The sequence below is a fragment of the Octopus sinensis genome, linkage group LG4, assembly GCF_006345805.1.
Source record: "Octopus sinensis linkage group LG4, ASM634580v1, whole genome shotgun sequence".
Lineage (NCBI taxonomy): Eukaryota > Metazoa > Mollusca > Cephalopoda > Octopoda > Octopodidae > Octopus > Octopus sinensis.
The window spans coordinates 31,172,355-31,199,387 of NC_043000.1; the positions used below are offsets into that span (position 1 = coordinate 31,172,355).

General features: G+C 38.7%; 1 protein-coding gene across 1 annotated transcript in view; it reads left to right on the forward strand.

Annotated features, from left to right (window-relative positions):
* Window positions 1–27,033, forward strand: part of LOC115210279 (protein ECT2-like) — a 182,868-nt gene that overhangs the window by 135,709 nt on the left and 20,126 nt on the right. The window contains exons 15-23 of the mRNA XM_036501941.1: window positions 2,003–2,099; window positions 8,581–8,662; window positions 10,229–10,307; window positions 10,600–10,719; window positions 11,869–12,010; window positions 14,213–14,358; window positions 17,539–17,615; window positions 21,800–21,986; window positions 25,853–25,945. Of these exons, the coding sequence (XP_036357834.1) occupies window positions 2,003–2,099; window positions 8,581–8,662; window positions 10,229–10,307; window positions 10,600–10,719; window positions 11,869–12,010; window positions 14,213–14,358; window positions 17,539–17,615; window positions 21,800–21,986; window positions 25,853–25,945 (1,023 nt within the window). The remainder of the gene's footprint in view (window positions 1–2,002; window positions 2,100–8,580; window positions 8,663–10,228; window positions 10,308–10,599; window positions 10,720–11,868; window positions 12,011–14,212; window positions 14,359–17,538; window positions 17,616–21,799; window positions 21,987–25,852; window positions 25,946–27,033) is intronic.

Genomic DNA, 27,033 nt, shown 5'->3' on the forward strand with positions numbered 1-27,033 from the left:
ATGATAGGAGTAGGCCCACGAGATGGTTGGGTAAGATGGTGGGAATAGAGAGTATGGTCACGAAATGATGGGAGTAGGGAGTCAAGTGATAGTGAAGTAAGGGAGTAGAAAAATCAAGAGATGGTGGGATACTGGAGTATAGAGTCAACAAATAGTGGGATAAGAGAGTAGAGTCAAGACATAATGGGAGTAGTTGAGTGATGGTGGGGTAAAGGAGTAGATCCAAGAAATGGTGAGGTAAAGGAGTTGAGTGTCGAGAGATGATGGGGTAAGGGATCAGAGAGTTGAGATAGTGGGGTAAGGGATTAGAGGGCCAAGAGATGATGGGGTGAGGGAATAAAACCAAGGGATAGTGAGGTGTAGGATAAGAGAGTGAAGTCAAAAGATGATGGAAGTAGAGAGTCAAGATATAGTGGAGTAAAGGAGTAGAGAGGCAAGAAATGGTGGGGTTAGGGAGTAAAATCAAGAGAGGGTGGGATAAGATAGTGGTTAGTTATGAGGTGGGGTAAGTGAGTAGAGAGTTAGATGATGGGGTCAGGAGGGATCAGAGGGTCAAGAGATAGAGGGGTAAGGGAGTTGGAGGGTCAAGGTATGGTGAGATGTAGGAGTAAAGAGGTGGTGGGAGTAGTGAGTTGAGGGATGATGGAATATTTTTTAGCACTTGAGAGCTGTATACAAAATCGTTTATTACTTGTTGTTGACCGTGACTGCACCAAGTGAGAAATCCTTTCTTTTTGTGTGCACTTCTGTTTGAATTATGATATTTTCCATCAATACTGTTATTAAACAGCCTTCAGTTATTATCATATGTCTTTGTTCCTTTGAAATTTTTTTTTTTTTATTGGAATATATGTCAATGTTATTTAGTATTTTGTGAAGCTACTTTTGTTTTCTAGACATCTGCGATAAGACCTGCTTGATTGAAAGGTAGTTGGTTTGATTGTCGGAAATATTGCATTAGACAATTATTATAATTTACAATAATGGGTTCTTGATTGAAAAGGCTGTATGTTTTGGTGTTGTGTACAATTAAGGAAGAAGACAAACAAATTAAAACAAGAGTGATAATTGAAGCATTGAAATTAGTTATATAATCAAAATGGTAACGTTCTTAGCCATAGGTACCATCTTCATCATCACCATCACCATATGTCTGCTTTCCATGTTGGCATTGATTGGCTGGGTCATCATGACCTGAGTCAATTCTTATTCTGAATTACTCTCTCATAGATGGGCCAGAGGGCCATGTCTTGCACTTGTGTTTCATTTTTAGCTTGGTTTCTATGGCTGCACTGTGTATAAGATGCATTTTATATCGTTTTATTACGGCTACATCACTAGAGAAGTTAGGTTGTTTATAAGACATGGCATAAAAGATACTCTCAGCTCACTCTTCTCTCTACTCAGGCACTAACCATCTTACAGAGTGTACTGGGTATATTTTGTCATGGCACCAATTCTAGAGAAGGTTTCATGTCTTTGACAAGACACAGCAGAATAGATCCTTCCGCTCTACGTTTCATCTGCTTGTTTACCTACTCTTTTACAGTATGTGCTGGGGGTACATTTTATATCTGAGCACCTGGATGGCTGTCCCTGTTATAAAACATAGTGAAAAAGATATTTAATGTTGATCATGAATCGAAAGGTAGCTTCAAGTGAAGCAAGAAAGCAATAAATTAGAAATGTGATGATGATGATGATAATGATGACAGTGTGTGTGTGTGTGTGTGCACGCGCGCATTCGTGTGCGTTGTGTTAGAAAAAACTCTATTTCAAACTATTTCTTCCAATTTTATTTAATATCTGCTGATGTGGATATTTGTTTTCACTATTTGTCTCTGTTCTAAATGTGTAAGAACATGGCTTCTATGAAACCAGAAACATTGCTTAACTAATAATAATAATAATAATAATAATAGTAATAATAATAATAGTGGTGACATGAAAATAACAACAGAATTTCTCGTTTCAATAGACTCAATTATTTCTTGTGTTTCAGGTATCTCTTAACAAACCAGAATGTGGTCGACAAACTCTAGTTGAATTAATGATACGTCCTGTGCAGCGTCTTGGAAGTGTTATTCTGCTTTTAAACGGTGAGAATTTGTCATTTCAGGATATTGCTAAATTTTTCTATTTTTTTTCTTTTCTTTTTCCATTACCATCATTTATAACTTCTGGCAGACAATTCCAACTTCACCCATGTTCTCAACTGTATGGCCAAATGACTGCAAAGGTCAAATTCTTGCTAGTTGGTGATTCTTTGACAGTATTTATCGATCCATTTGCTATTACTCACCAATTTACCATTCATCCTTCTACTATGGAATCTTTGTAAATACTGATTGGTTAATGAAAACAATTAATTGATTCAGAATTTTAAGCTAATGAAGTTTCATTGCTAGTGTTATTAATATCGTTAGTATTATTATCATTATTATTATTATTGAGGTGGCAAGCTGGCAGAATGATTGTCATGTCAAACAAAACGCTTAGCAAGCATTTCTTCTGGCTGTTTATGTTCTGAGTTCAAGTACTGCTGAGGTCAACTTTGCTTCTCATCATTTCAGGTGTCAACAAAATAAGTACCTGTCAAGTACTGTAGTTGATGTAATTGATTAGTCTCTCCCCTCAGAATTGCTGGCCTTGTGCCAGAATTTGAAACAATTGTTATTTTAATTATTACATCATATTCATCATCATTGTTTAACGTCCGTTTTCCATGCTAGCATGAGTTGGACAGTTCGACCGGGGTCTGGGAAGCCAGGAGACTGCACCAGGCTCCAGCCTGATCTGGCAGTGTTTCTACAGCTTGATGCCCTTCCTAACGCCAACCACTCCGTGAGTGTAGTGGGTGCTTTTTATGTGCCACTGGCACAGGTGCCGTAAAAATAAATTACAATAATTTATCGAATTGAATTTAGTTGTATTAGAAAATCTTACCAGAATTCCAGGGGAGGCTGGCAACGGCCAAGATCGGTTGGTGCTTTTTACATGCCACCGGCATGGAAGCCAGGTTTTATATTTAATAGTTTTTCTCTGTCAGCACTTCACTGAGACAAATTTTTGTCCTAAATTGATCTCATAACTCTTAACATGTCAACACCAATATTTGCCTGGTCCTTTTAAAATTGCCATGACTCTAGAATTTGTGTGTTAAAAACTGTCCAACAGGCTGCAGTTTATTATCAGAGGCCGGTTCCTTTTGCTGCCTCTATCAGTGTTTGCTCAGTTCAAAAACAAGTGATGAAGTAATTTTATTTTGACTTTAGCAATTACTGTAAGTTAGTTAATTTGTCTAACCTTCTGAAACTTCCACAACTGGAGACAGTGTTTGATGGTAATCACTTGACTTGTAGGAACCGGTCCACCACCATTGCAATGATACATTATTTTCTTGTCTTTTGACACTAAGATTCTACAAAGTTAAAATGTAGTCAGGGAGATGAAGATCTTACACATAGGCAGCAAATTGGCAGTCATTAGAACATCGAACAGCATTCAATGTGTATTCTTTCCAACACTCTGCATGCTGAGTTCAAATCCTGCTATGCTGACATTGCCTTTCAGAAGTCCCAACCTACAGCATTGGCTTAGTGGAACTGAAAGAATATCAGGCCAGATTTTTTGTAGTTTCTCTTCTGGTGCTTTGCATCCTAAATTTAAATCTTAATGTGGCCTACTTGGCTGGTATACTTAACCCATCACCTAGTTTAATATTACCACCAGGCACCACTGATGTGTGTGTGTGTGTGTGCGTGCATGTATATCTCTCTCTCTCTATATATATATCATCATCATCATCATTTAATGTCCATTTTCCGTGCTAGCATGGGTTGGACGGTTCGACTGGGGTCTGGGAAGCCAGAAGGCTGCACCAAGCTCCAGTCTGATCTGGCAGTGTTTCTACAGCTGGATGCTCTTCCTTACGCCAACCACTCCGTGAGTGTAGTGGGTGCTTTTTACGTGCCAGGCGAGGCTGGCCACGGCCACGATCGGATTAGTGCATTTTATGTGCCACCGGCACGGAAGCCAGTCAAGGTGGTGCTGGCATTGGCCACGATTCGGATGGTGCTTTTTACGTGCCACCGGCACGGAAGCCAGTCTAGGCGGCGCTGGCATCGGCCACATTCAGATGATGCCTTTTACGTGCCACCGGCACAGGGATCACAGCTGCAGTTTCCATTGATTTTGATGTTGGTGTACTTGACTCAATGGATCTCCTCAAGCACAGGGTTGAAATGGTGCTTCTTCACTTGCCACCTGCAAAGGAGTCAGTCCAGCGGTCCTGGCAACTGCCGGGTACCAGTCATAGGATTGGTTCAATTTCGATTCTGATTTCGATTTCACTTGCCCCAACAGGTCTTCGCAGCAGCATGTAAGAGAGATGACTATGCTGGTTTGGATATGTGATGTGTATGAATGCAGACAACTGCCAATCACTTAGAGTGGATGGCACATGTGGAAGAGAGAGACCAAGGAAGACATGGGATGAAGTAGTGAGGACTGATCTCAAGATGTTGGGGCTCATAGAGGAGATGATAAAGGCCCTAGATGTTTAGTGATATGAAGTTAATGAGAAAATCTGCCCACCTCAATAAAACTGAGTTCTGGAAGTGCTGTGTGTTCCACCCACATGTAACATTAAAAAATGTTTCACAACCCCCTTGCACCCCATTAAACCAAACTGCATCTCCTCTTCTTCCTCTATATCATGCACTGTGTTTATCTCTCCCTCGCTACTCCTGCAGTTCAGTCCTGTCCTCACTGCCCTACTCACTGTATCATTGCTATCCCCTCTATACCCAAGTTTCACCAGTCATTGCATCCCCTCTCCTCTTCCATCCTCCTCTTTGCATTCATGAGAACTCTTTACTCATGCACCCTTAGCAATGCTCTGCCATCCCATTTTACGGCAAATCTCACCCATGCTCTCTTGCTCTTTCACTCCCTCTTGCTTATTCACTCTCTCCCTCTGACTCCCATCTGCTACTTTCTCCCTCTCATACTGCCAAGTATCTCCTCTACAGCAAAGCCCCTTTTTTCTTCCCTCTGTCATACTCCAGCTTCTCATCATATGGTGCTAATTCACCTCCTCCTGTACCACCCCACTCTCAAAGGATCTTTGTCTTGAAAGTTACTTGGTGATCCCACTTGTGCGGGTGCTATGTAAAAAGCATCCAGTTCACACTGTAAAATGGTTGGTGTTTTTTGAAGAGCATTCAACTGTAAAAGCTATGCCAAAGCAGACCTTGCTGGTGCGACATAAAAGCCCCCCAGTCTAGTCTGTAAAGCGGTTGACATTAGAAAAGATATTCAGCTGTGAAAATCATGTCAAAGTAGGCTTCACCACTGCTGGTGCCATGTAAAAAGCACCCAGTCTACTCTGTAAACTGGTTGGCATTAGGAAGGGCATCCAACCGTAAAAAGCATGCTAAAATAGACAGTGGAACTTGGTACAACCCTCTGCCTTGTCAGCTTCTTTCAAGCCATCCATCCCATGTCATCATGGAAGACGGATGTTAAATGATGATGATGGTATATGCAGATTATTCTAACATGGAGGTGGGGAACTATGTGCATCATAATATATAATAATTAAATTTTCTCTATTCGTCATTGTTTTTAAATTCTATGTTAGAGAAGTAGCAACGACTTTTTTCATCAAATTAGTTTGATCTGTTTGAGTCATCAACTATTTCCCTTCCACAGCCAATTAAACAAGCAGTGAAAAGTGCCCAAATAAATGAAGTAATGTAACTTGTTCAAGGGCCTGGTGAGGTTTTAACCTGATCACCAGTAGTCTGTTCCTTTAAAACTTCCCGACTACTGCTATTTTTGGTTGTTGAACATGACTCCTTATTTTTTTATATCATTTCAATTACAACATTTGAAGAACTTAACACAGTAATTCCTTGGCTCTTAGCCACATTGGTTGTCTCAGTTCTTTCTCTGAGGTGTATTAATATAATCTGCTAATTTTCTGTCACTAAGATTTTGGCAATAGTTCTGTCTATGTTACAGCAAAATCTGTATTTTTTAATCTATATTTCTTCACTTGTTGCTGTGTACCTCTAAGTAAGAAACCTAATTCTTCTAGTCTAAAGTTTAGTCCTTTTTAGTTTTTATTGTTTTACTGGCACCTGTGCCAGTGGCACGTGTGCCAGTGGCACGTGTAAAAAGATTCGAGTGAGGTCATTGCCAGTACCACCTGACTGGCCCCTGTGCTGGTGACATGTAAAAAGCACCCACTACACTCTCGGAGTGGTTGGCGTTAGGAAGGGCATCCAGCTGTAGAAACTCTGTCCGATTAAGATTGGAGTCTGGTGCAGCCTTCTGGTTCGCAAGCCCTCAGTCAAAATCGTCCAACCCATGCTAGCATGGAAAGCGGACATTAAACGATGATGATGATGAAGAAATTATTGTTGTTCTTTAAATAATAGAAATCTAATAGAATTAAACATTGTTTTTTCGTTGCCAAAAGAAATAGTTGAAGTTTGCACCATTTGTTCTTTTAATTTTTTTAAACATCTCACGCTATGAAGCTGTGGCTGTGTAATTGATTTGAACAATTGCTTAAATATGGGTGCATGGTTGAGAAGATTCCCTTGAAACCAGATGTTTTCTGGTTCACTTCACTGTGTGGCACCCAGGGCAATATTTTCTACTATACCTCAGGCTTTGTCAGTGAATTTAGCAGATGGAAACTGTATAGAAACCTGTTGTGTGTGTGTGTAATTAGGGTGTTCAGCCTATGATTTTAATTTTGTGAGGTCAATTTCTGGTCGTATGTTGTGTCCTTGAGCGTCACACTTGTTTCATGTTGCTCCAGTCCACTATGACTGGCAAAAATGAATTGTATTTCAAAGGGCCAACGTTGTCACATTGTGTCACACTGAATCTCCTTGAGAACTACTTTAAGGGTATGCATGTCCATGGGGTGCTTAGCCATTTTCACATTAATTTCACATGCAGGGTATTCTGTTGATCAAATTGGCTGGAACACTTATCGTCCTAACCAACAGAATGCCAGTTATCATCATCATCATCATCATCATTTAACATCCGCTTTTCATGCTAGCATGGGTTGGAAGATTTGACTGAGGACTGGTGAACCAGATAGCTGCACCAGGCTCCAATCTTGATCTGGCAGAGTTTCTACAGCTGGATGCCCTTCCTAACGTCAACCACTCCTAGAGTGTAGTGGGTGCTTATACGTGCCACCGGCACGAAGGCCAGTCTGGCAGTACTGGCGACAGCCATGCTCGAAATGGTGTTTTTTACATGCCACCTGCACAGGAGTCAGTCCAGAGGCACTGGCAATGACCTCGCTCGAATGTTTTGTTCACGGGCCACCGGCACAAGTGCCAGTAGGGTGACACTGGTAACGATCACGCTCGGATGGTGCTTTTTATGTGCCACTGGCATGGAAGAAATGAAATTTGGCACAAGGCCAGCAATTTCAGGGGAGGTGTTGTAGAAAATGACCATGTCTGGGACTTAATGGTACAATGTGGCCATAAAATTGAACATCTCAAGTCAGATACTACAGTGATTGATAAAGTTAACAAACAATGTTTAATTTCATATGTAACTTGCCCAGCTTACATTAAGGTATGGGACAAAGAGTTGAAGAAGATTGAGAGATATAAACTATTAACATGGAAGATAAAATAATTTGTGGGCTATGGAGAAGACTGAAGGGGTCCTATTTTTGTCAGGACACTTGGTAATGTGAGCTCTAGAATTGAAAAGAGCGGCTATCTGGCCTCTGTGCTGGTGGCATGTGTAAAAGATTCGAGCGAGGTCGTTGCCAGTACCACCTGACTGACCCCGTGCCGGTGGCACGTAAAAGCACCCAGTACACTCTCAGAGTGGGTGGCATTAGGAAGGGCATCCAGCTGTAGAAACTCTGCCAGATCAAGATTGAAGCCTGGTGCAGCCATCTAGTTCGCCAGCCCTCAGTCATTTGTCCAACCCATGCTAGCATGGAAAGCAGACGTTAAATGATGATGATGATGATGATAAACCATTTGTGGGCTATGGAGAAGACTGAAGGGGTCCTATTTTTGTCAGGACACTTGGTAATGTGAGCTCTAGAATTGAAAACTATTTAAAAGAAATTGGGGACAATATCAAGGTGAGGCACTTGCTGCTAGAATACTTAGAAAAGTGCTTGGCAGTTGAAGGTGCCAACTCAGTCCATTGGTTGTGGACAGCTGGCACTGGCATTACACCACCAGCAACAAATGCTGTGCAACAAGTCGAACAATAATCCTTTTGAATTTTTGGTACAGAGCTAGCAATTTTTAGAGGAGAGGGCAAGGTGTTTACATTGATCCCATCACTTGACTGGTACCTTATTTTAACGACCTCAAAAGGATGAAAGGCAAAGTAAACCTTAGCAGGATTTGAGCTCAGAATGTGGAGAGCTAGAAGAAATGCTACCTGACATTTTATTTGATGTGCAAACAATTCTGTTAACTTACCACCTTAATAATAATAATAATAATAATAATAATAATAATAAAAATAATCGTTGCCATAGTTATATTTATATGATTTTTCTTTTATCAGAAATTCTCAAACGAACTCCAAAAACCAATCCTGATTCCAAAAAGCTGGAGGAAGCTGTAAAAGCATTAAAAGAAGTTCTCACGTGAGTTTTAAGTGATTTCTGTAAGCATGGCTGTTGTGGTTGAAAAGTTTACTTCACAACCATAAGCGTCTAGTTTTGAGTCCACTGCAGAGTTCTTTTGGCAAGTCCCTTCCTACCATAGCCTAAGGTTATATTTGGTGGATGAGAAGCTTGTACAAGTTAACTGCGTGTATGTATATGTGTGTGTATGTATGTATGTATGTATATATGTGTGTTATCATCATTTAATGTCTATTGTCAATGCTGGTATGGGTTATGTGTATGTATGTGTGTGTGTTTGTATGTTTAGTTTAAACCCAGGGTTTATGGTTGTGATCATGTTGTGACCAGTAGAGCAACTTGACTTCCCCTTCTGGGCCAGTCCATCATATCAGATTGCCCGCTGCAAGCCCAATGCAGAAGATTCAATGTCGTATACCAATGCACCATTTACAACATAGTAAATAACTCCTGTAGCTATTACATTGGACCGAGCACCAGTTTTAAACAAAGTTATTATGCACATTTAAACTCATCCTGGCTAGCTCCTGTCAAACCAGCTAACCCATGTCAGCATGGAAGGAGAACATTAGGCAATGATGGTGATGATATAAGTATGTGTGTGTGTGTGTGAAGGCGGCGAGCTGGCAGAAACGTTAGCACGCCGGGCGAAATGCGTAGGCGTATTTCGTCTGTCGTTACGTTGCGAGTTCAAATTCCGCCGAGGTCGACTTTGCCTTTCATCCTTTCGGGGTCGATAAATTAAGTACCAGTTACGCACTGGGGACGATGTAATCGACTTAATACCTATGTCTGTCCTTGTTTGTCCCCTCTGTGTTTAGCCCCTTGTGGGCAATAAAGAAATAGGTATTTCGTCTGCCGCTATGTTCTGAGTTCAAATTCCGCCGAGGTCGACTTTGCCTTTCATCCTTTTGGAGTCGATAAATTAAGTACCAGTTACGCACTGGGGTCGATGTAATCGACTTAATCCGTTTGTCTGTCCTTGTTTGTTTCCTCTGTGTTTAGCCCCTTGTGGGTAGTAAAGAAACAGATATAAGTATGTGTGTGTGTGTGTATGGATGCATATATGAATGTATGTGTTTATGAGTGTGAGTATGTATCTTATGCGTACACTTGTGTGTGTAGATGTGTATATATGCATATATGTATGTGTGTGTATGCGTGTGTCTCCTTATCCTGATGTTTTGTAGTAGTTGTAAACTATTGCCACTCTCGTACAAGTTACTGTCATCCATTTCCAATATTCTGCAAAAGCGTTTCTGGCATGAGGGAATATTACCTTGTTTGGAAATGAGCAACGGTTGGCAACAGGAATGGTATTCAGCCATAGTAGATGATGTCTCAATAAATTCTGACTCATGCAACTGATGATGTTGATGCTGTATAAGATCTTTCTAAGGATCCTTTCATAAACCTTTGTATGAAAGGTCTTTTATTCATTACTGCTTCATTAGGCTGACGTTTCAATTTAGTGAGTCACTAATTAGCTGCTCTAATAAACCTGGTGTGTTTGTATTTTGGTATTTTTCAGCTGATTACTAATCTCAAAGCTATTTCCATTTCTAGATACATTAACGAAGACAAGAAGAAGACTGAAAATCGTGTGGAAATGTTTGACTTATTTAACGACATTGAGTGTTGTCCTGTAAGTATCTAATTTACTGCTTGGGCTTCTTTTCGTTTAATTAACCAAGTTGCTAAATATCTTGAAAATATGCTGATATTAAAAGATCAACTAGTAATAATAATTTCCAGCAGTTCTGCTATGCCATATTGGTTTATGGAACTTTACTTGTTCATGAGGATCTGATAAAGTTAATTAACATGTCATCTGATTGTAATTACAGCCAGTTTAATTGGTTGACGAGGATTTTTAGATAAGAATTTTAGATAATTTTTGTACTAATTTTATTTTGTGTATTGTTTTTGTTTTCCAGCCTTATCTGCTCTCTTCACATCGGACTTTCCTAAAGAGGGTCGACACTATTGAATTATATGGTTCAGTCATTCCAAGAGGAGAATCTTTGACTTTGTTCCTCTTTAGTGATAACCTGTCTGTAAGTTATTTTTGTTTCTGATGCTGTTACTAAAACTACTAACATCCTGCCTCTCATTGCTAACCCCACCCTCCTCCACTACATTGGTATGAACCTCTCTTGTGTTGTTGACTTTTGCTTAAGATTCCGTTAGTTACATCTTTCATTCATGCTTAAAAAATTAATTCAAAACTTTCAAACTATCAAATTTATCTTAAACATTCTATTTATATTTTTATATTTATTTATTTATATATATTTTTAATACAATAAGTATTTTCACACGGATATATCTTTATGAAGAGTTTGATATTGATTTCCTTATATTAATAATAATAATATGTTATTAAAAAATATATGTATATATCGCTCGTATTAAATATATAAATACTTTAATAGTATTAATATTTTTATACAATGGAGCACTCAATATAAATTCAGCATAAAATATTCTTATTGAATATATTTACCTAAAGATTTATGATCTTTCATTTATTTAACGTAGAACGCAAAAAGAAAAACTAATTGCTACACCTATGCAAATGTATTCTGTGGACAATTTCAAATTCACAAGACAAGAACTGTATGACCTACTCCAAGAAGGCATCACAGAATGCTGTAATTCACTGTAAAAAGCTCATGATAAAAGTAACAAAAAAATACGAAACTCACAATGTCTTCTCATTGACTTCTCAGTCACTGTAAAACATGTTCTTGTTTTGGCTTTTCTGCTGCCTATCAACAAGTTCATATTTTATATTGCAGTGTTCAAATTTTATCAAGGTCAACATGATACAACATCACCAAGTGATAAAGTTAAACTTCTAGAGTTAGACTCAGTTTTTATTTCAATAATATTTCTCAAGAGAGGAAGAGATTCTTTCCAAATAGCAGATATGAAATTATTTCACTGAAAACTGCCATGTCTATTACTTCTGTTAATGAACTTCACCAATCAAACTAACTGGGCCCTTACAATAGATAGGGGCTACTAATCTGGTTCTTATGACGGACAGTGGTTACATAAAAACTAACCTAGTTCTTACAATGGATGACAGCTAAACTTAACATAGGTCCTACTGTATCAGGTAAAACTGATAAAATAGATTCTATTATTCACCCTGGTGTTGTAGACTTAAAATATTTGTTGGTTTTTCTTTTTCTGTTTAGATTTGTAAACGTCGACTCAAGTTGGTAAACAGTGCTGCTAAAAGTCCTTCCAGCCATAAAACCCCACAGAAACCATTTAAACATTTAGCTTTGTTACCATTGAACTCTATAAAAGCTGTGCTGGATATGAAAGAAACAGACAGTAAGTACAAATAGTCAAGATATACAGTCTTCTTTTACCTTCTGTTTCTGTAGAATATGCAGCTCTGTATTGGATTGATTGTCTTCAGATTCTGCTAGGTAGGGGACCATTTCATGAAATTTAATCTTTTAATCAAAATCAAAGTGAAATTCAGTGACGGGCACGAGCACCATATGAGCGTGATTGTTGACAGAGCGGCTAACTGGCTTCCATGCCAGCACCATTCGAGTGTGATCATTACCAGCTTCGCCTTACTGGCACTTGTGCCCCGTGCTAGTAGGGTGCTAAGAGCACCATCTGAGCGTGATTGTTGCCAGAGTGGCTAACTGGCTTCCATGTCGGTGGAATGTAGGAGGCACTATTTGAGCGGGATCATGACCAGCGTTGCCTTATTGGTACCCGATTTCAAGGTTAGTTCTAAAATTATGCAAGAGTGATGTAGTGTTAAACTGTATATTTTTTTTTCATAAAGCCAGCTCTAATGAGGTTGCTAGGTAACTTGCAAAACAAGACCCTCAACTGAGTAGGGTTGTAATAGAGGGGGAGATGTCTTTATGCTATGATACAGGGATAGGGGTTGGTGTCTCGCCTTGTTAATGGATTCGTCGAGCATTAAAAAGGAAAAAGCACATAAAAACGAAGGCAACTGAAATGAATACATACTGTGTAAGTATTAGGAAGCTAAAAACTGGGACTTGCCAGGGAGCCCTCAGTCTTTGTCCTGTTGAGGAACTCACTTGGACTCTCATCACTGTTCAGCTTATGGCAGCACCTGAGGACATTAAATGATAAAAAAAATTATTTTAGAGAAAGAACTTTATTCATAAAAAAATAATATAACAATTAATTTAAAAATAGGGAGTTCCATTTTTTAAGAAATAAATTTTTATTAAATTTCATTGAAGGTCCCTTTTCTTGTTGAACCCCAATATTTTTTCACAGAACCTGCTCAAAGAAATACTCACTTAATACAAGACTTATTCTACTGTAGGATAAAATGAAAGTGATGATAATCTTTAATGTGTATCTTGGTTTTTAGAATCCTGTGCTTGTGTGTTGTAAGGGGCAACTAAAAGGGTTAGTATCAGGGAGGAAATCCAGTCATAAAAACACTGAACCTGAAAGTCTGTCTAACTCATGCCAGCATGGAAAAGTGGATGTAAAACACCAAAGTCAGTTTTAATCTTTTTAATTCATGTTTTTGCCATTATTTCTGTGCTGGGATCCATTGGTTAGTGTTTGGTAGGAATATATATGTGTATGCAAAGAGCACCATACGAGTATGATCATTGATAGAGCAGCTAACTGGCTTCCGTGCCAGTGGCATTTAAAGGGCACCATTCGAGCGTGATCGTTACCAGCGTCACCTTACTGGCACTTGTGCCCATGCTAGTAGGGTGCCAAGAGCACCATCTGAGTGTGATCGTTGCCAGAGCAGCCAACTGGCTTCTGTGCCGGTGGCACGTAAAAGGGCACCATTCGAGCATGATTGTTACCAACGTTGCCTTACTGGCACCTGTGCTGGTGGCATGTGCAAAAGGATTTGAGCGAGGTCATTGCCAGTACCGCCTGACTGGCCCCCGTGCCGGTGGCACGTAAAAAGCACCCACTACACTCTCGGAGTGGTTGGCGTTAGGAAGGGCATTCAGCTGTAGAAACTCTGCCAAATCAAGATTGGAGCTAGTGCAACCATCTGGTTCCCCACCCCTCAGTCAAAATAATCCAACCCATGTTAGCATGGAAAGCGGATGGTAAACGATGATGATGATGATATAATAAGGAAGAGAATATTTGGGTGATATGGTTTTTGGAATGGTCTTTGGGGTTAAGACTGTGTTAAGGTCTGATATTAGAATGTCCCAAAATGTTTTATTCTTTATCTATTATTAACATGACATCCAACAAAAATATGTTAATTAACTCTATATAAAATGTTTCATTGAGAAATAGTTGATTTCTACAGATTTATGTAGAGATCATTTGCCCTTTATTAATCTGAAACTGAGAAGACTTCATTAAGTCAAAGTCACTGTTATCAGATTGTTAGGTGTGTTCTTTTTGTATTTTTCACCTGGACTTTTAAACTCTAAATTATTTTATAGTTGGACTGAATATGTGCTTGTGTACAGAATTAATTTATTAATTGATATAATTTTCATTTTTTGTTGTTTAAAGTATTAATTTGTATTTTCTTTCTCACAGCTTGTCAAAATGCCTTTGGTCTCACCTGTAACAATGGAGACAAAGATGAATGGTATGCTTTTAAAATGGACTGTGATATTCCAAAGAGGGAATTTCAGATGCTTCTTTGTCGGTCGATTGCTGATACCTTATGCCGTACAGACTATGTAAGTGAACTTATCCAATTTAGTCTCAATCTATAAAACCAGATTTGCATTAAGAGAATACTATTAACTTGATGTTATCTTTTTCATAAGACATACTTTGAATGGAATGTTTGAAATGGAATTTTTGAATAATATCATCTACCTTTACAACAGATTGGGAGTGAATCAAAAGTTTAAATCTTTTGAAAAACTCAGGAATCTATAAGACTGGGAAATGAATCCATGTTTTGTAGTATTGTGTGAACAAGAGATAAATCTTCCTGGTGAGGAGGTTAGTCTATCAGAAAGAATTCCCCAGAATATTTGCTAATTCTTAGTTCTCACAATCTGGTAAATTTAGACTGTCTAAGAATGATGTGTATTCACTATGGCATAATATATCTCTGGCTGATTTGAATTGATTGACTGTGTAATATCATCATCATCATCATCATCATCATTTTAATGTCCATTCTCTCATGCTTGCTTAGGTTGGACCAAGTTTATTCAGACAATTTCTCCATGGCTGATGCTATTCCGATTGCCAACCCACACCTATTTCTAGTATTTTCCTCATGGCCAGGCATGTTTGCACACAATATCAGTAATGAATGGCACTGCTTGAATGACAGGACACTTATTTGCAACAATCACATGGTGTTAAGTCAAGGAGAGAGAGAGAGAGAGAGAGAGAGACACACACACACACACAGACACACACACACTCACTCACTCACTCTCACTCTCTCTCCTTCTCTGGAGCTTGGTGTAACTCTGTGACTTGCTGGGTCCTGTCAAACCATCCAATCCATGCCAGCATGGAAAATAGATGTTAAATGATGATGGTATGCTGGGTGTGTCCCAGTGTCCATATCTAGGGGTTTCATAGTTATAACACTGACACACAAAATGTAGCTGGTAATATTGATAAAATAATAAATTTGTAAATGTTCTGAAATAAAATAAATAAGATTGAAGTCTGGTGCAGCCATCAGGTTCGCCAGCCTTCAGTCATTCGTCCAACCCATGCTAGCATGGAAGGCGGACGTTAAACGACGGCGGCGGCGGCTGCTGCTATGTTTGAAACTTGCTAGAATGGTTTGGAATTGAAAGGTTTAAAAGTGCAACATGGTAAAAATCCTAGAACCATCAGAGAGGGATGTGGGACTTGCTTAACATTTAGGAAAGACCTCAGTACTGTACTTTCATCATCATTAGTGAAGAGTGTGATCTCTGGTAGTTTGACAAGGGATGAGGACAGTGTGAGATATAGAGAAATACACCTGGACACTGCTTAGATGATCTGTTAGCTAAAGTAGATGGTTTCTGCTAATGGGGTGGCCTAATTAGTACTAAAGATGGTTGAGGTGGAAGTGTAATATCAAGAAAAAGAAAGAGGTAAAAGAAGTTCAAAAAAGCATTTACACCTGTTTCCTGGGAAGTGTGAGGCTGATGGGAGAACATGTAAGGTCAGGGATGCTACGGAGTAGAGAGAGAGAGAGATAGAGAGAGAGAGAGATTGGTTGGGGAAACCTTGCAGAGCTGATGGAGTGGTTGAGTATTAAGTTCCTTGTTTCATGTACACTGGTATGAAGGCACATGGCCCAGTGGTTGGGGTATTGCACTCATGATTGCAAAATTAGGGTTTTGATTTCCAAATCAGGGCAGTGCATTGTGTTATTGGGCAAACTGTTTCAATTCATATTGCCCCAGTCCACTCAGCTGTCAATGAGCAACCTTGTGAAAGACTGGCATCCCATCCAGGGGGAATGTTGTGTTCTCAATCATTTACATGCCAGGGAATTTGGGTAAATTGGCTGTTATGAGTCGTACATCTTGAGACGGTAATGTCCAGGGGTTAATAATGATGTAGACAGGTGAAACGAGTGATGTGAATGCAGAATGAATCTTAGTTGAAAGTGCTTAGTTGATTTGTGCCATAGAAAGACAGGAAGAAATGGTGAGATCTTGGGATGTGTTTAACATTACAGATTAAACTGACACACAAAAAAGAGTGGCACTGTGCCATAGTGGGGTTGATATTGAAGTTGAAAATGTTTCTTTTTTTTTGGGTGGTCTTTCTCTTGAGATAAAACCTGAAAGGTTTATGTAAAGGTTTACTAAGTCTATTGGAAGGAATACAAACCATTATAATTCTGGGGAGGACAAATATAATTCTTTTTGTTTGTCTCTGATGACACTGGTCATGAATCATGTAATCTAGTTAGAGGTAATTATTGTAAGATGTAGTTGGATAGGTATGCAAATATCTATATTTGAAAACATTTGAACCAAAGGAACATGATAGAAAATCTGATGTAAGAAAAAAATTGATAAAATCATGTTTTTGTTTTCTCAGTATTGAATTATAATTTTACTATTTTATTTAGTTGGATATTTACTTAAAGTTTTATTTGGTTTATTAATTATTTAAAGAAGAAAAAGGAAAAAAAAAACTTGTGTTTCTTAATCTGAATTGAAGCTTTAAATCTAATCCATTGCTAAGGATTCCCAGGTTTGTCTTTTACTAGTTTCTCTTCAAAGAAAATCTTTACTTTTCCATTGTTAATCATAAACAGCCATTCTATAGGTTCCATTATAAACTATTATTGTTTGTTCTCTACAAATTCTATATTACTTTCTCTCCCTCACAGTTATGTTACAGTTTTAAATTGTTTCAATAGTTTTTCCACAAATAAAAGACATATACCACAGATGTTTAGTTTCTCATGGAATTCTTTACACTACTCATTTTATTTACCTTATATTTGTTATGTCTTACAATTGAGCAGATCTAGATCAAAGGCGTTCTGTCCATGACCATCTAAACAATTCATTTAGATGTAGTGTGTCTAGTTCCACAACATGCAATGTGCCATCCCCCTTTTTAATACCAACAGGTGGTCATATGAGGGAGATTTGATTGTTATTTCATGCAGCTTGACTGGCCATGTTAAGTAAGGCTCCCTCATTGTCTTGTTTTGTGTTGTGGAATGGCAGAAACCATTGTGTATTTGATAATTTAATCTTGAAATATATGGTTTAATTTCTAACCCCATTGGGGATTAGTCTCATCTTTCATCACTCTGAAGCCTATAAAATCATTAACAACCCCCTGTAAACCCCATTTCGACCCCAATTTCCTAAGTTTGTGATGTTGATATTGCATCATTGTGATAAATTGTTTGTTTGTTTTTTCAGGAGAAATTTTTCATCACTGTTGATGGTCTGACATTAAATGTTGACACAAGAGACTTGACACGGAGTAGAGCTTTACGGTACAGCACCATTATTGGATTAATTTCTTGTGTATTTTCCTCTTCAGTTTTTGGTTCACTTCACCTCATATCTCAGCTCTAACTTCACAGCAACAAATTCATCCAATTTCTCCTGATTTTCAGCTGATTATTTCACACTATCATCATTATATTTGTTGTCCAGTATCATTTAATGTCTTTCTTGCTGGTATGGGTTTGGTCAGTTGACAAGGTCCAATGAACCAGAGGACTGCATGAAACCTAGTCTCTATTTTAGCATGGTTTCTATGGTTGGTTGCCTTTCCTTCCGAAGACCAACAACATTACAATTATGTACTGCATGCTCTTTTTCATGGCATTGGTATTAGTGAGGTCACTACTGGCAGAATTGTTAGCACGCCAGGCGAAATGCTTAGCGTTATTTCGTCTGCCGCTACGTTCTGAGTTCAAATTCCACTGAGGTCAACTTTGCCTTTCCTCCTTTCGGGATTGATTAAATAAGTACCAGTTACACACTGGGGTCGATGTAATTGACTTAATCTGTTTGTCTGTCCTTGTTTGTCCCCTCTGTGTTTAGCCCCTTGTGGGTAGTAAAGAAATAGGTATTAGTGAGGTCAGCAAGAAACTTGCAAGACAAAAGACGAGAGGTGGTTTTTATGCCAGGTGTTGAGAGGGACAGGAACAAGTTTTTTGCGATAGAGCTGATACATGGCTATTCTGCGTCATATAAGGTTTGGGTGGGAGCAACACCTGTATCTTTGGTACAAGCTGGATGAATCTCAGAGGATATAGAAACAGTTAACAATCCTCTTTTCCCTCATTTTGAATCCCTCCCTCATCCTAATGACCAGCAAAATGGCTTATACAGAAGCAGATCCGTTTGTGACATTGTCCTCCCTGTCATTTGCTATAACTTCCACTTTCTTGCTTTTGATAATTTTTGTGAAGGTAATGTTGTTAGACTTGCTATTAGGAAATCTTTTGATCCTATTCTGACATGTGAACAACCCAGCTTTGGTTTCTATCTACTCTTCATTTCAACATAATTTTTTTAACATCTACATTTCCAAACTTGCAAGGGCCAGGCATAATTATTTTGAGACAGATTTTCCATGGCTTGATGTCCTTCCTGTTACCAGTCCTTATCTGTTTATAAGTCAGATAATATTTCCTTTTGGCCTGACATATCCTTCATAGAAGGCTGGAAATGAAAGACACTGCCTGTATGGTGGTGATGTTCCTTCACAACTATCACACAGCCGAGAGAAGGGGTTAGTAACAGCCTGCCTTTCATCTTGAAACCAAAGATGGTTATTTTCTGATGGCACACAGGTGTTGATGAATTAGGGTTAGGGTTAGCTTCTCTGCTAGTTCCTCAACAGTTATAATGGGATTTTGTTCCACCAGGGTTTGCAGGATGTCTACAGATCTTCCAGGTCAAGGCTCGTCTTCTAGGCTGTAGTTTCCGGCTTGGAATTTATGGAACTACTGTAGACACTGGCATACGCTTATTGTCCGATCCCTATATACTGCATTAATATTCCTTGCACTTTCCGTTGCTTTGTTGCCTTTATTGAACTCATAAAGCAAAATATGCCGAATATACTCCTTTGTCACTTCCATTATAGCTTTGGAAAAACAGCTGTTAAAATCGAACTGCACTCTTAAAATCTTGCACTAAGAATAAGGATAAGGTAAAATTACTACCTGCTTTTATAGCAAGTTGATGCAAGTAGTTTATCCCATCCCACTCTGACTTTTAGTTCATGCAGTTGAAAAAACCACATCATTTATGGGATGACCCAATATAAGGAAGTAAGATCTTGAATCAATATTATCTGGTTCTTGTATATCGTATGGTGTCAGGCTATTGCAGTCTGGCTAGTTTGACTATTCTACCCACACCAGATGTCTGATTTTTGGGTGTAGCTGGCTTCTGTCTGTGTTGCTGTAGGTTCCCTTGTTAGAACCATGTTGAAGTAATGTATAAATAAAAAGGATAAATATGTAGATGTATGCAAAAAAAAAAAAAGAAATTTTGTTTGTGTCCGTCTGTTGTCATGTCCATCTGCAACTCTCTTTCATCCTCCCCACAAACTTACTCAACCAAACTACTTTTAGCACCAACCAATCGTGGCCGTTGCAGCCTCCTCTGGCCCCTGTGCCAGTGGCATGTGAAAAAGCACCATCCAAACGTGGCCGATGCCAGCGCCGTCTTGACTGGCTTCTGTGCCTGTGGCACGTAAAAAGCACCAATCGATCGTGGCCGTTGACAACCTCGCCTGACACCTGTGCCGGTGGCACGTAAAAAGCACCCACTACACTCACAGAGTGGTTGGCGTTAGGAAGGGCATCAAGCTCTAGAAACACTGCCAGATCAGACTGGAGCTTGGTGCAGCCTCCTGGCTTCCCAGAGCCCAGTCGAACCGTCCAACCCATGCTAGCATGGAAAGCGGACATTAAATGATGATGATGATTCTGCAACTTGCAGGTGCACCTTCACACATCTTCACTACCATCCTCTTTCTTTTCAACCTGAGGTAACCATGTATTCCCCCCTACAGCGAGCCATCTGTTCCTGTCCCTTTATCAGACTTTAACCTCTCATCGCCTAGCATTAAGCCACCTCCCTCAATACTACTGCCACCCCACACCTCTGTTGGGGGAGGGGTCTTGTCTTGTGAGATACTTGGTAACCTCCTTAGTCTTGATACCATGTAAAACGCACGCAGTGCACTCTAATGTGGTTGGTGTTAGGAAGGGCATCCAACCATAGAAATCATGTCAAAGCAGACAGTCGAGCTTGGTCCAGTCTTCTGACTTGCCAGCTCCTGTTGACCCATCCAACCCATATCACCATGGAAAACAGATGCTAAATGATGATGATGATGATATATCACACATGTGTGATATATATTTATGTGTGTATACAGGCACACATACATCTATACCTGCACATAAACTTTTACAAAGAAAAGGTTGATACTGGCTTGCTCACTTTCATTAGTGTTGAGCAAGTTAAAATTTCAAAGGTCACTGCTAACTTCTTTCTTGTAAAAGTTTAAACATGAACTCCACTAAAAAGTATTAAGTATGTTTTCAATTTAATGTTAAATTGTCTTTTTGTATATAACCTGACATAAAGTCAAAGCACAAACATGTGTGTGTGTGTATATACATATATATAATTAGAGATAAAACCACTATTATGCAACTCAAACAGTGATAGACATAAACCAATACATAAATAACAATTCAAAAAGTATAAAATGAATGATAAATATAATATAATAAGTAATTACTTATTACTTATTATATTATATTTATCATTCATTTTATACTTTTTGAATTGTTATTTACGTATTAGTTTATGTCTATAACTGTTTGAGTTGTATAATAGTGGTTTTATCTCTAATTCATATTTTATATTTATACTGTGAAATTTGATTTAATACTAAATTGAACTTTTCCCTGTAAGTTTGGAGATATACTCCCTAATATTATTATTATTATTATATATATATATATATATATATATCAACACACACACACACACACAATGAGACGTTCTATAACCTGTTGGATCTTGTCAAGCCATCTAATCTATACTAGCATGGAAAATGGATATGTGTGTGTGTGTGTGTGTGTAATGATGAATGTTTCCATATATGTATGAATATGGAGGCAAAAATGAATATATAGATGTGTAGCTGTATTCACTCATTTCAAGATGTATGTGTGTAGAAACCATTTCCTTTTCTACAATACCATTTATACATTCAAAATCTGAAGTTTGTCTTCATTTCAAATGTATTTATGCTTTAAAAGCTCAAGTCACACTGACTGACTGATAGAAATGCTATCAGTTGAAACACTACCAAAGGCATTATATTGCATTAATAAGTAATTTGCATATCATTTTACCTGTTTGCAGCTATTTAACTTGTAAATTAGCATCTCACCTGTTCACGGTTGGTTTATTGTTGCTATCATAGTAGGGAACAAAGTGACCCGGAGATGGATGTGAAGGTTAATAGAACACAAAACTAAATCAAACACACTTTTACTTGGTTTTTATGCATATTTATTGAACTTGTTCAAGCAATTAAATCCTTTCATTAGAAAGAAGATTACATTTGTTTTTGTTTGCTTTTTTTGTTGCTCATTAATAAACTGGAATATATTTCTATAATTTTTCTTTCCAGAATCCGTAAAAAAGTCGGCCGTGCCTTTTCGTTTAGCAAAACGCCAGCTCAGTTGAAAAGGGCTGTGTCAAGTGTAGCAAATGGTTTGAGTCCTTTTATGAAGGAGGGTCTTGGAGCATCTGTTGGCACTCTGGGTCGCAGCTATGGTTACTCTGCACATCGACCAAACAGTACACTAAGTTTGAATGTAAGCTTTAACTATCTACTTTCTCCTTCAATATATATGAATATGTGTGCTTGGCAAGCTTTCTTCTCAACCATGTTGTCCCAGGCCAACCAAAGCCTTGTGAGTGGATTTGGTAGACATTGAGAAGAAGCTTGTCATGTGTATGTATGAATATGTATATATATATATGTGTGTGTGAATATATATATATATATATATCAACACACACACACACACAATGAGACGTTCTATAACCTGTTGGATCTTGTCAAGCCATCTAATCTATACTAGCATGGAAAATGGATATGTGTGTGTGTGTGTGTGTGTAATGATGAATGTTTCCATATATGTATGAATATGGAGGCAAAAATGAATATATAGATGTGTAGCTGTATTCACTCATTTCAAGATGTATGTGTGTAGAAACCATTTCCTTTTCTACAATACCATTTATACATTCAAAATCTGAAGTTTGTCTTCATTTCAAATGTATTTATGCTTTAAAAGCTCAAGTCACACTGACTGACTGATAGAAATGCTATCAGTTGAAACACTACCAAAGGCATTATATTGCATTAATAAGTAATTTGCATATCATTTTACCTGTTTGCAGCTATTTAACTTGTAAATTAGCATCTCACCTGTTCACGGTTGGTTTATTGTTGCTATCATAGTAGGGAACAAAGTGACCCGGAGATGGATGTGAAGGTTAATAGAACACAAAACTAAATCAAACACACTTTTACTTGGTTTTTATGCATATTTATTGAACTTGTTCAAGCAATTAAATCCTTTCATTAGAAAGAAGATTACATTTGTTTTTGTTTGCTTTTTTTGTTGCTCATTAATAAACTGGAATATATTTCTATAATTTTTCTTTCCAGAATCCGTAAAAAAGTCGGCCGTGCCTTTTCGTTTAGCAAAACGCCAGCTCAGTTGAAAAGGGCTGTGTCAAGTGTAGCAAATGGTTTGAGTCCTTTTATGAAGGAGGGTCTTGGAGCATCTGTTGGCACTCTGGGTCGCAGCTATGGTTACTCTGCACATCGACCAAACAGTACACTAAGTTTGAATGTAAGCTTTAACTATCTACTTTCTCCTTCAATATATATGAATATGTGTGCTTGGCAAGCTTTCTTCTCAACCATGTTGTCCCAGGCCAACCAAAGCCTTGTGAGTGGATTTGGTAGACATTGAGAAGAAGCTTGTCATGTGTATGTATGAATATGTATATATATATATGTGTGTGTGAATATATATATATATATATATATATATATAATAATATAAGGGTAAATAATTATTAATTATAAAACCAACAATTATTTCCGGGTAGATTTCGGTATGGAAATATAGCCATTATCGGTAGGAACATTTTAAAAAAAGTTATATATATATATATAAATAAAAGGGCAAACAACAGGTTGCTTAGCCACATACCGAAAAATTAGAAATAGCAGTCAAAGACCACTTATTTGACTGCTATTTCTAATTTTTTGGTATTTGGCTAAGCAACCTGTTGCTTGCCCTTTTATATAATTGTTGAGCAGGATGTCAAACATTAAGGCAAGGCAAACATCTCAAGTCATATACAGTATTATTACAGGAAGAAATTCAAAATCTTACAGCTGTTTCTGGGATATCCTCAAGTATGGGAAATTCCGTCATCAGAGACATACTAGAAAATGAGAATGGTATATATTATTAAGATGATAACATAGAGGAAGGGAGTAAAAGAATAAGGAGATGGAAAGAGAGAAGAAAAAAGAAGCATAAAAGTTCATGGTTCAACTTCGTGAGGCCCAATGCTTGAAAGGAACTCAGTCACTTTGCTTCTGTGAGGCCTAACGCTCGAAAGGAACTTGACCACTTTTGCCTCTGTGAGGCTCAATGCTCCAATGGTGCTCTTTACGTGCCACCAGCATGGGTGCCAGTTACGTGATGCCAACATCAGCCATGACTATGATTTCACTTGGCTTGACGGGTCATCTCAAGCACAGCATATCACCAAAGGTCTTGGTCACTGGTCATTGCCTCTGTGATGCTGAAAGTTCAAAGATCATATATATCGTTAATATATTTGTTAAAAGGAGATGTCAGTGTTATTTTCACTTTTGTGTAATTTAGATGACAGTTTATTCACCACACCCTGCATATGAGGGGGAAAAAACAAAACATAGTACAAGACTTCTGATGATTTATTTTTCAACATAGTCCCCTTTGATGGCTGAACACATTCTCCAGCGGTGCTGAAGTGCCATTATCCTGGCATAGAAGAACTCTTTTGTTTGAGACTCTAAGAAACTTCCTACAGTGTCTATGATGTCATTGTCAGTGGCAAAATGGCAACCAGCCAGCGCTTTTTTCATTTTGGGGAATAGATGAAAGTCAGAGGGGCTAAGTCTGGCGAATAGGGCAGATGGGGGAACAAGTTCCTATCCATAATCACGAATTGTGGCCATGGCAACCACTGAGGTGTGGGCTGGAGCATTGTCGTGATGAAAAAGGACTCCTCTGGTGAATGTTTCTAGCCTTTTTCTTTGATTGGTTCTTGGAGGCTTTACAGTTGCTGAGAATAATACAGCCCTGTCACGGTGTGACCCTTTTCAAGGTAATCGATCAGCAAGACACCTTGAGAATCCCAAAAAACTGACGCCATGATCTTGCCAGCTGAAGGAATGACCTGGCCTTCTTTGGGGTAGGAGAAGATGTGTGCTTCCCCTACTTTGATTGTTCTTTGGTTTCAGGCTGGTAGTGATGAATCAAACTTTTGTCCATAGTAATAAAACAGGCAAGAAAATTTTCTTCATCAGCTTCAACAGTTCCAGTTTGCTCGTGGACAAAGTGCACCTGGTGCGTTTCTGTTCAGGAGTCAAAAGGCGGGGGACCCACCTTGCAGAAACCTTTGAGAACCCAAGTTCTTTTGTCACAATGTTGTCTGCTCTTTCATTTGAGATGCCCAATCTCTCAGCTATCTGGCGACATGATATTCGACAATCCTGCATTATCATACCAAGAGCAAGGTCAATGTTGTCCTCAGTGGTTGCAGTTGGAGGCCTCCCTGGTGTGGGATCATCTTCCACACTCTCCCTGCCATGCTGGAATTCATTTATCCAGCGTTTGACTGTTGCATATGAAGGAGCATTGTCTGTTAAGTTTCTCATCGATTTCTGATGGAGTCACGCCTTTCAAATGAAGGTACTTTATGACAGCACGATACTCAGTTTTCTCCATTTTTCTTGTAACCTCGACACTTGTGTATTCAAAAATCAGTAACAAAAAAAAATTAAAATATCAGAATACTTGTAGATTTAGTGATCAAGCATGGCAACTGGTTGAAAAAAAGAGGGTTGACAGGAAAGGTAGAAAGAAGGGGAGATAATAAAGTATTGGTGATCTCAAAACGAAGGTGCGCATGCATGTGTGTATATGTGAGAATGTATAAGCGTGTTTGTGTTTGGGTAGGGGCCAGTTAATTTTGATGTGTGTGTGTGTGTGTGCGCGCGTCTGAAATGTGTAGTGTGGAGTGGGGTGGGGTGAAGGTGGGCTGTGTGGGTGGAGGGTGTATCAATGATGGGAGGATGTAGGTGTCAGAGCAAGAGAGGAGAGCAGAGGTGGGTAGGAGTGAAGAGAAGAAGTAGGTGTCAGATGAGGAGAGGAGGGGAGTTGAGTCCATGTGGTGCAAAGGAGTGAAAAGAGAAGATTAATTCCTTTTATATATATATATATATATGTATGTATGTAGGTGTCTAGGCATCATGTGATGGTTGTAAACAAACCTCACCATCATGCAAGCAGTGTTGTTCATTGACATCTCCAATAAAAATTAAGACCTTATCTTCTTTTCTCATTGATTATGTAGTTCTTAAATTGTTTTCTTTAACTTAAAGGAGATTGATTCTACCCTGAGTCACATCAGTGAAGTTCCTCTGGCTGTTGGAGATGACACGGACTCAATTAGTCTTGATGATTACACTCTCGCTGTAAGTATTCAGTCCTCTCTTATGTGTTGTTGTGTGATTCACCTGGCTTCCCTCGTCCATACAACAAGAAACCACCAATCTATGGCAAAGTACAACTCATTGCTGTAAACAGCATCACCATTGGCTAACTGATGAGTGCTTCTCCAACCTGCTTTGTTGAGTTTAAGATTGGAGCCTGGTGCAGCCATCTGGTTCGCCAGCCCTCAGTCAAAATCGTCCAACCCATGCTACCATGGAAAGCGGACGTTAAATGATGATGATGATGATGATGATCAACCTGCCTGGGACAGCTGTGGGTTTAACAGATGGCTATCCTCTTTTAAAGCAATATCAATTGACATCTTCCATCAAAATTTCATGTTTATTTGTGTTCCAAACACCAAATTAATAGTGAGAAAGTTATTTTAATAAATTTTTCATTATTTTCACAATTAATTAAAATAAAAGCAGTGTAACCCTAGGTCAACCAATACCTTGTGAGGGGACTTAGTAGATGGAAACTGAGGAAGCCTGTTATGTGTGTGTGTTTGTTTGTTCCTTCATTATCACTTGATAACTGGTGGTGGTTTATTTATCATCATCATCATCATCGTTTAACGTCTGCTTTCCATGCTAGCATGGGTTAGACGGTTTGACTGGGGTCTGGGAAGCCAGGAGGCTGCACCAGGCCCAGTCTGATCTGGCAGTGTTTCTACAGCTGGTTGCCCTTCCTAACGCCAACCACTCTGTGAGTGTAGTGGGTGCTTTTTATGTGCCAGGCGAGGCTGGCAACCGCTACAATCGGTTGGTGCTTTTTACGTGTCACTGGCACGGAGGCCAGTCGAGGTGGCACTGGTTTATGTTGCAATAAATTGGCAGTTCAGCAATAGAGACTGATACAATAAGTACTAGACTTCAAAATAACAACTGGGGTTGATTTTTTTGACTAAAAATCCCTTCAAGGTGGTGCCCCAACATGGCCACAGTTAAAAAAGAAAAAAGAATTTTTGCAGCCAGATAATCAGATATGTTTGCATAAAAAAGAAAGAAAAAAAATCCCAACTTTTAGGCTGCTGATCCTGAGGTAACTCAGTGTTTCTTTATATAGA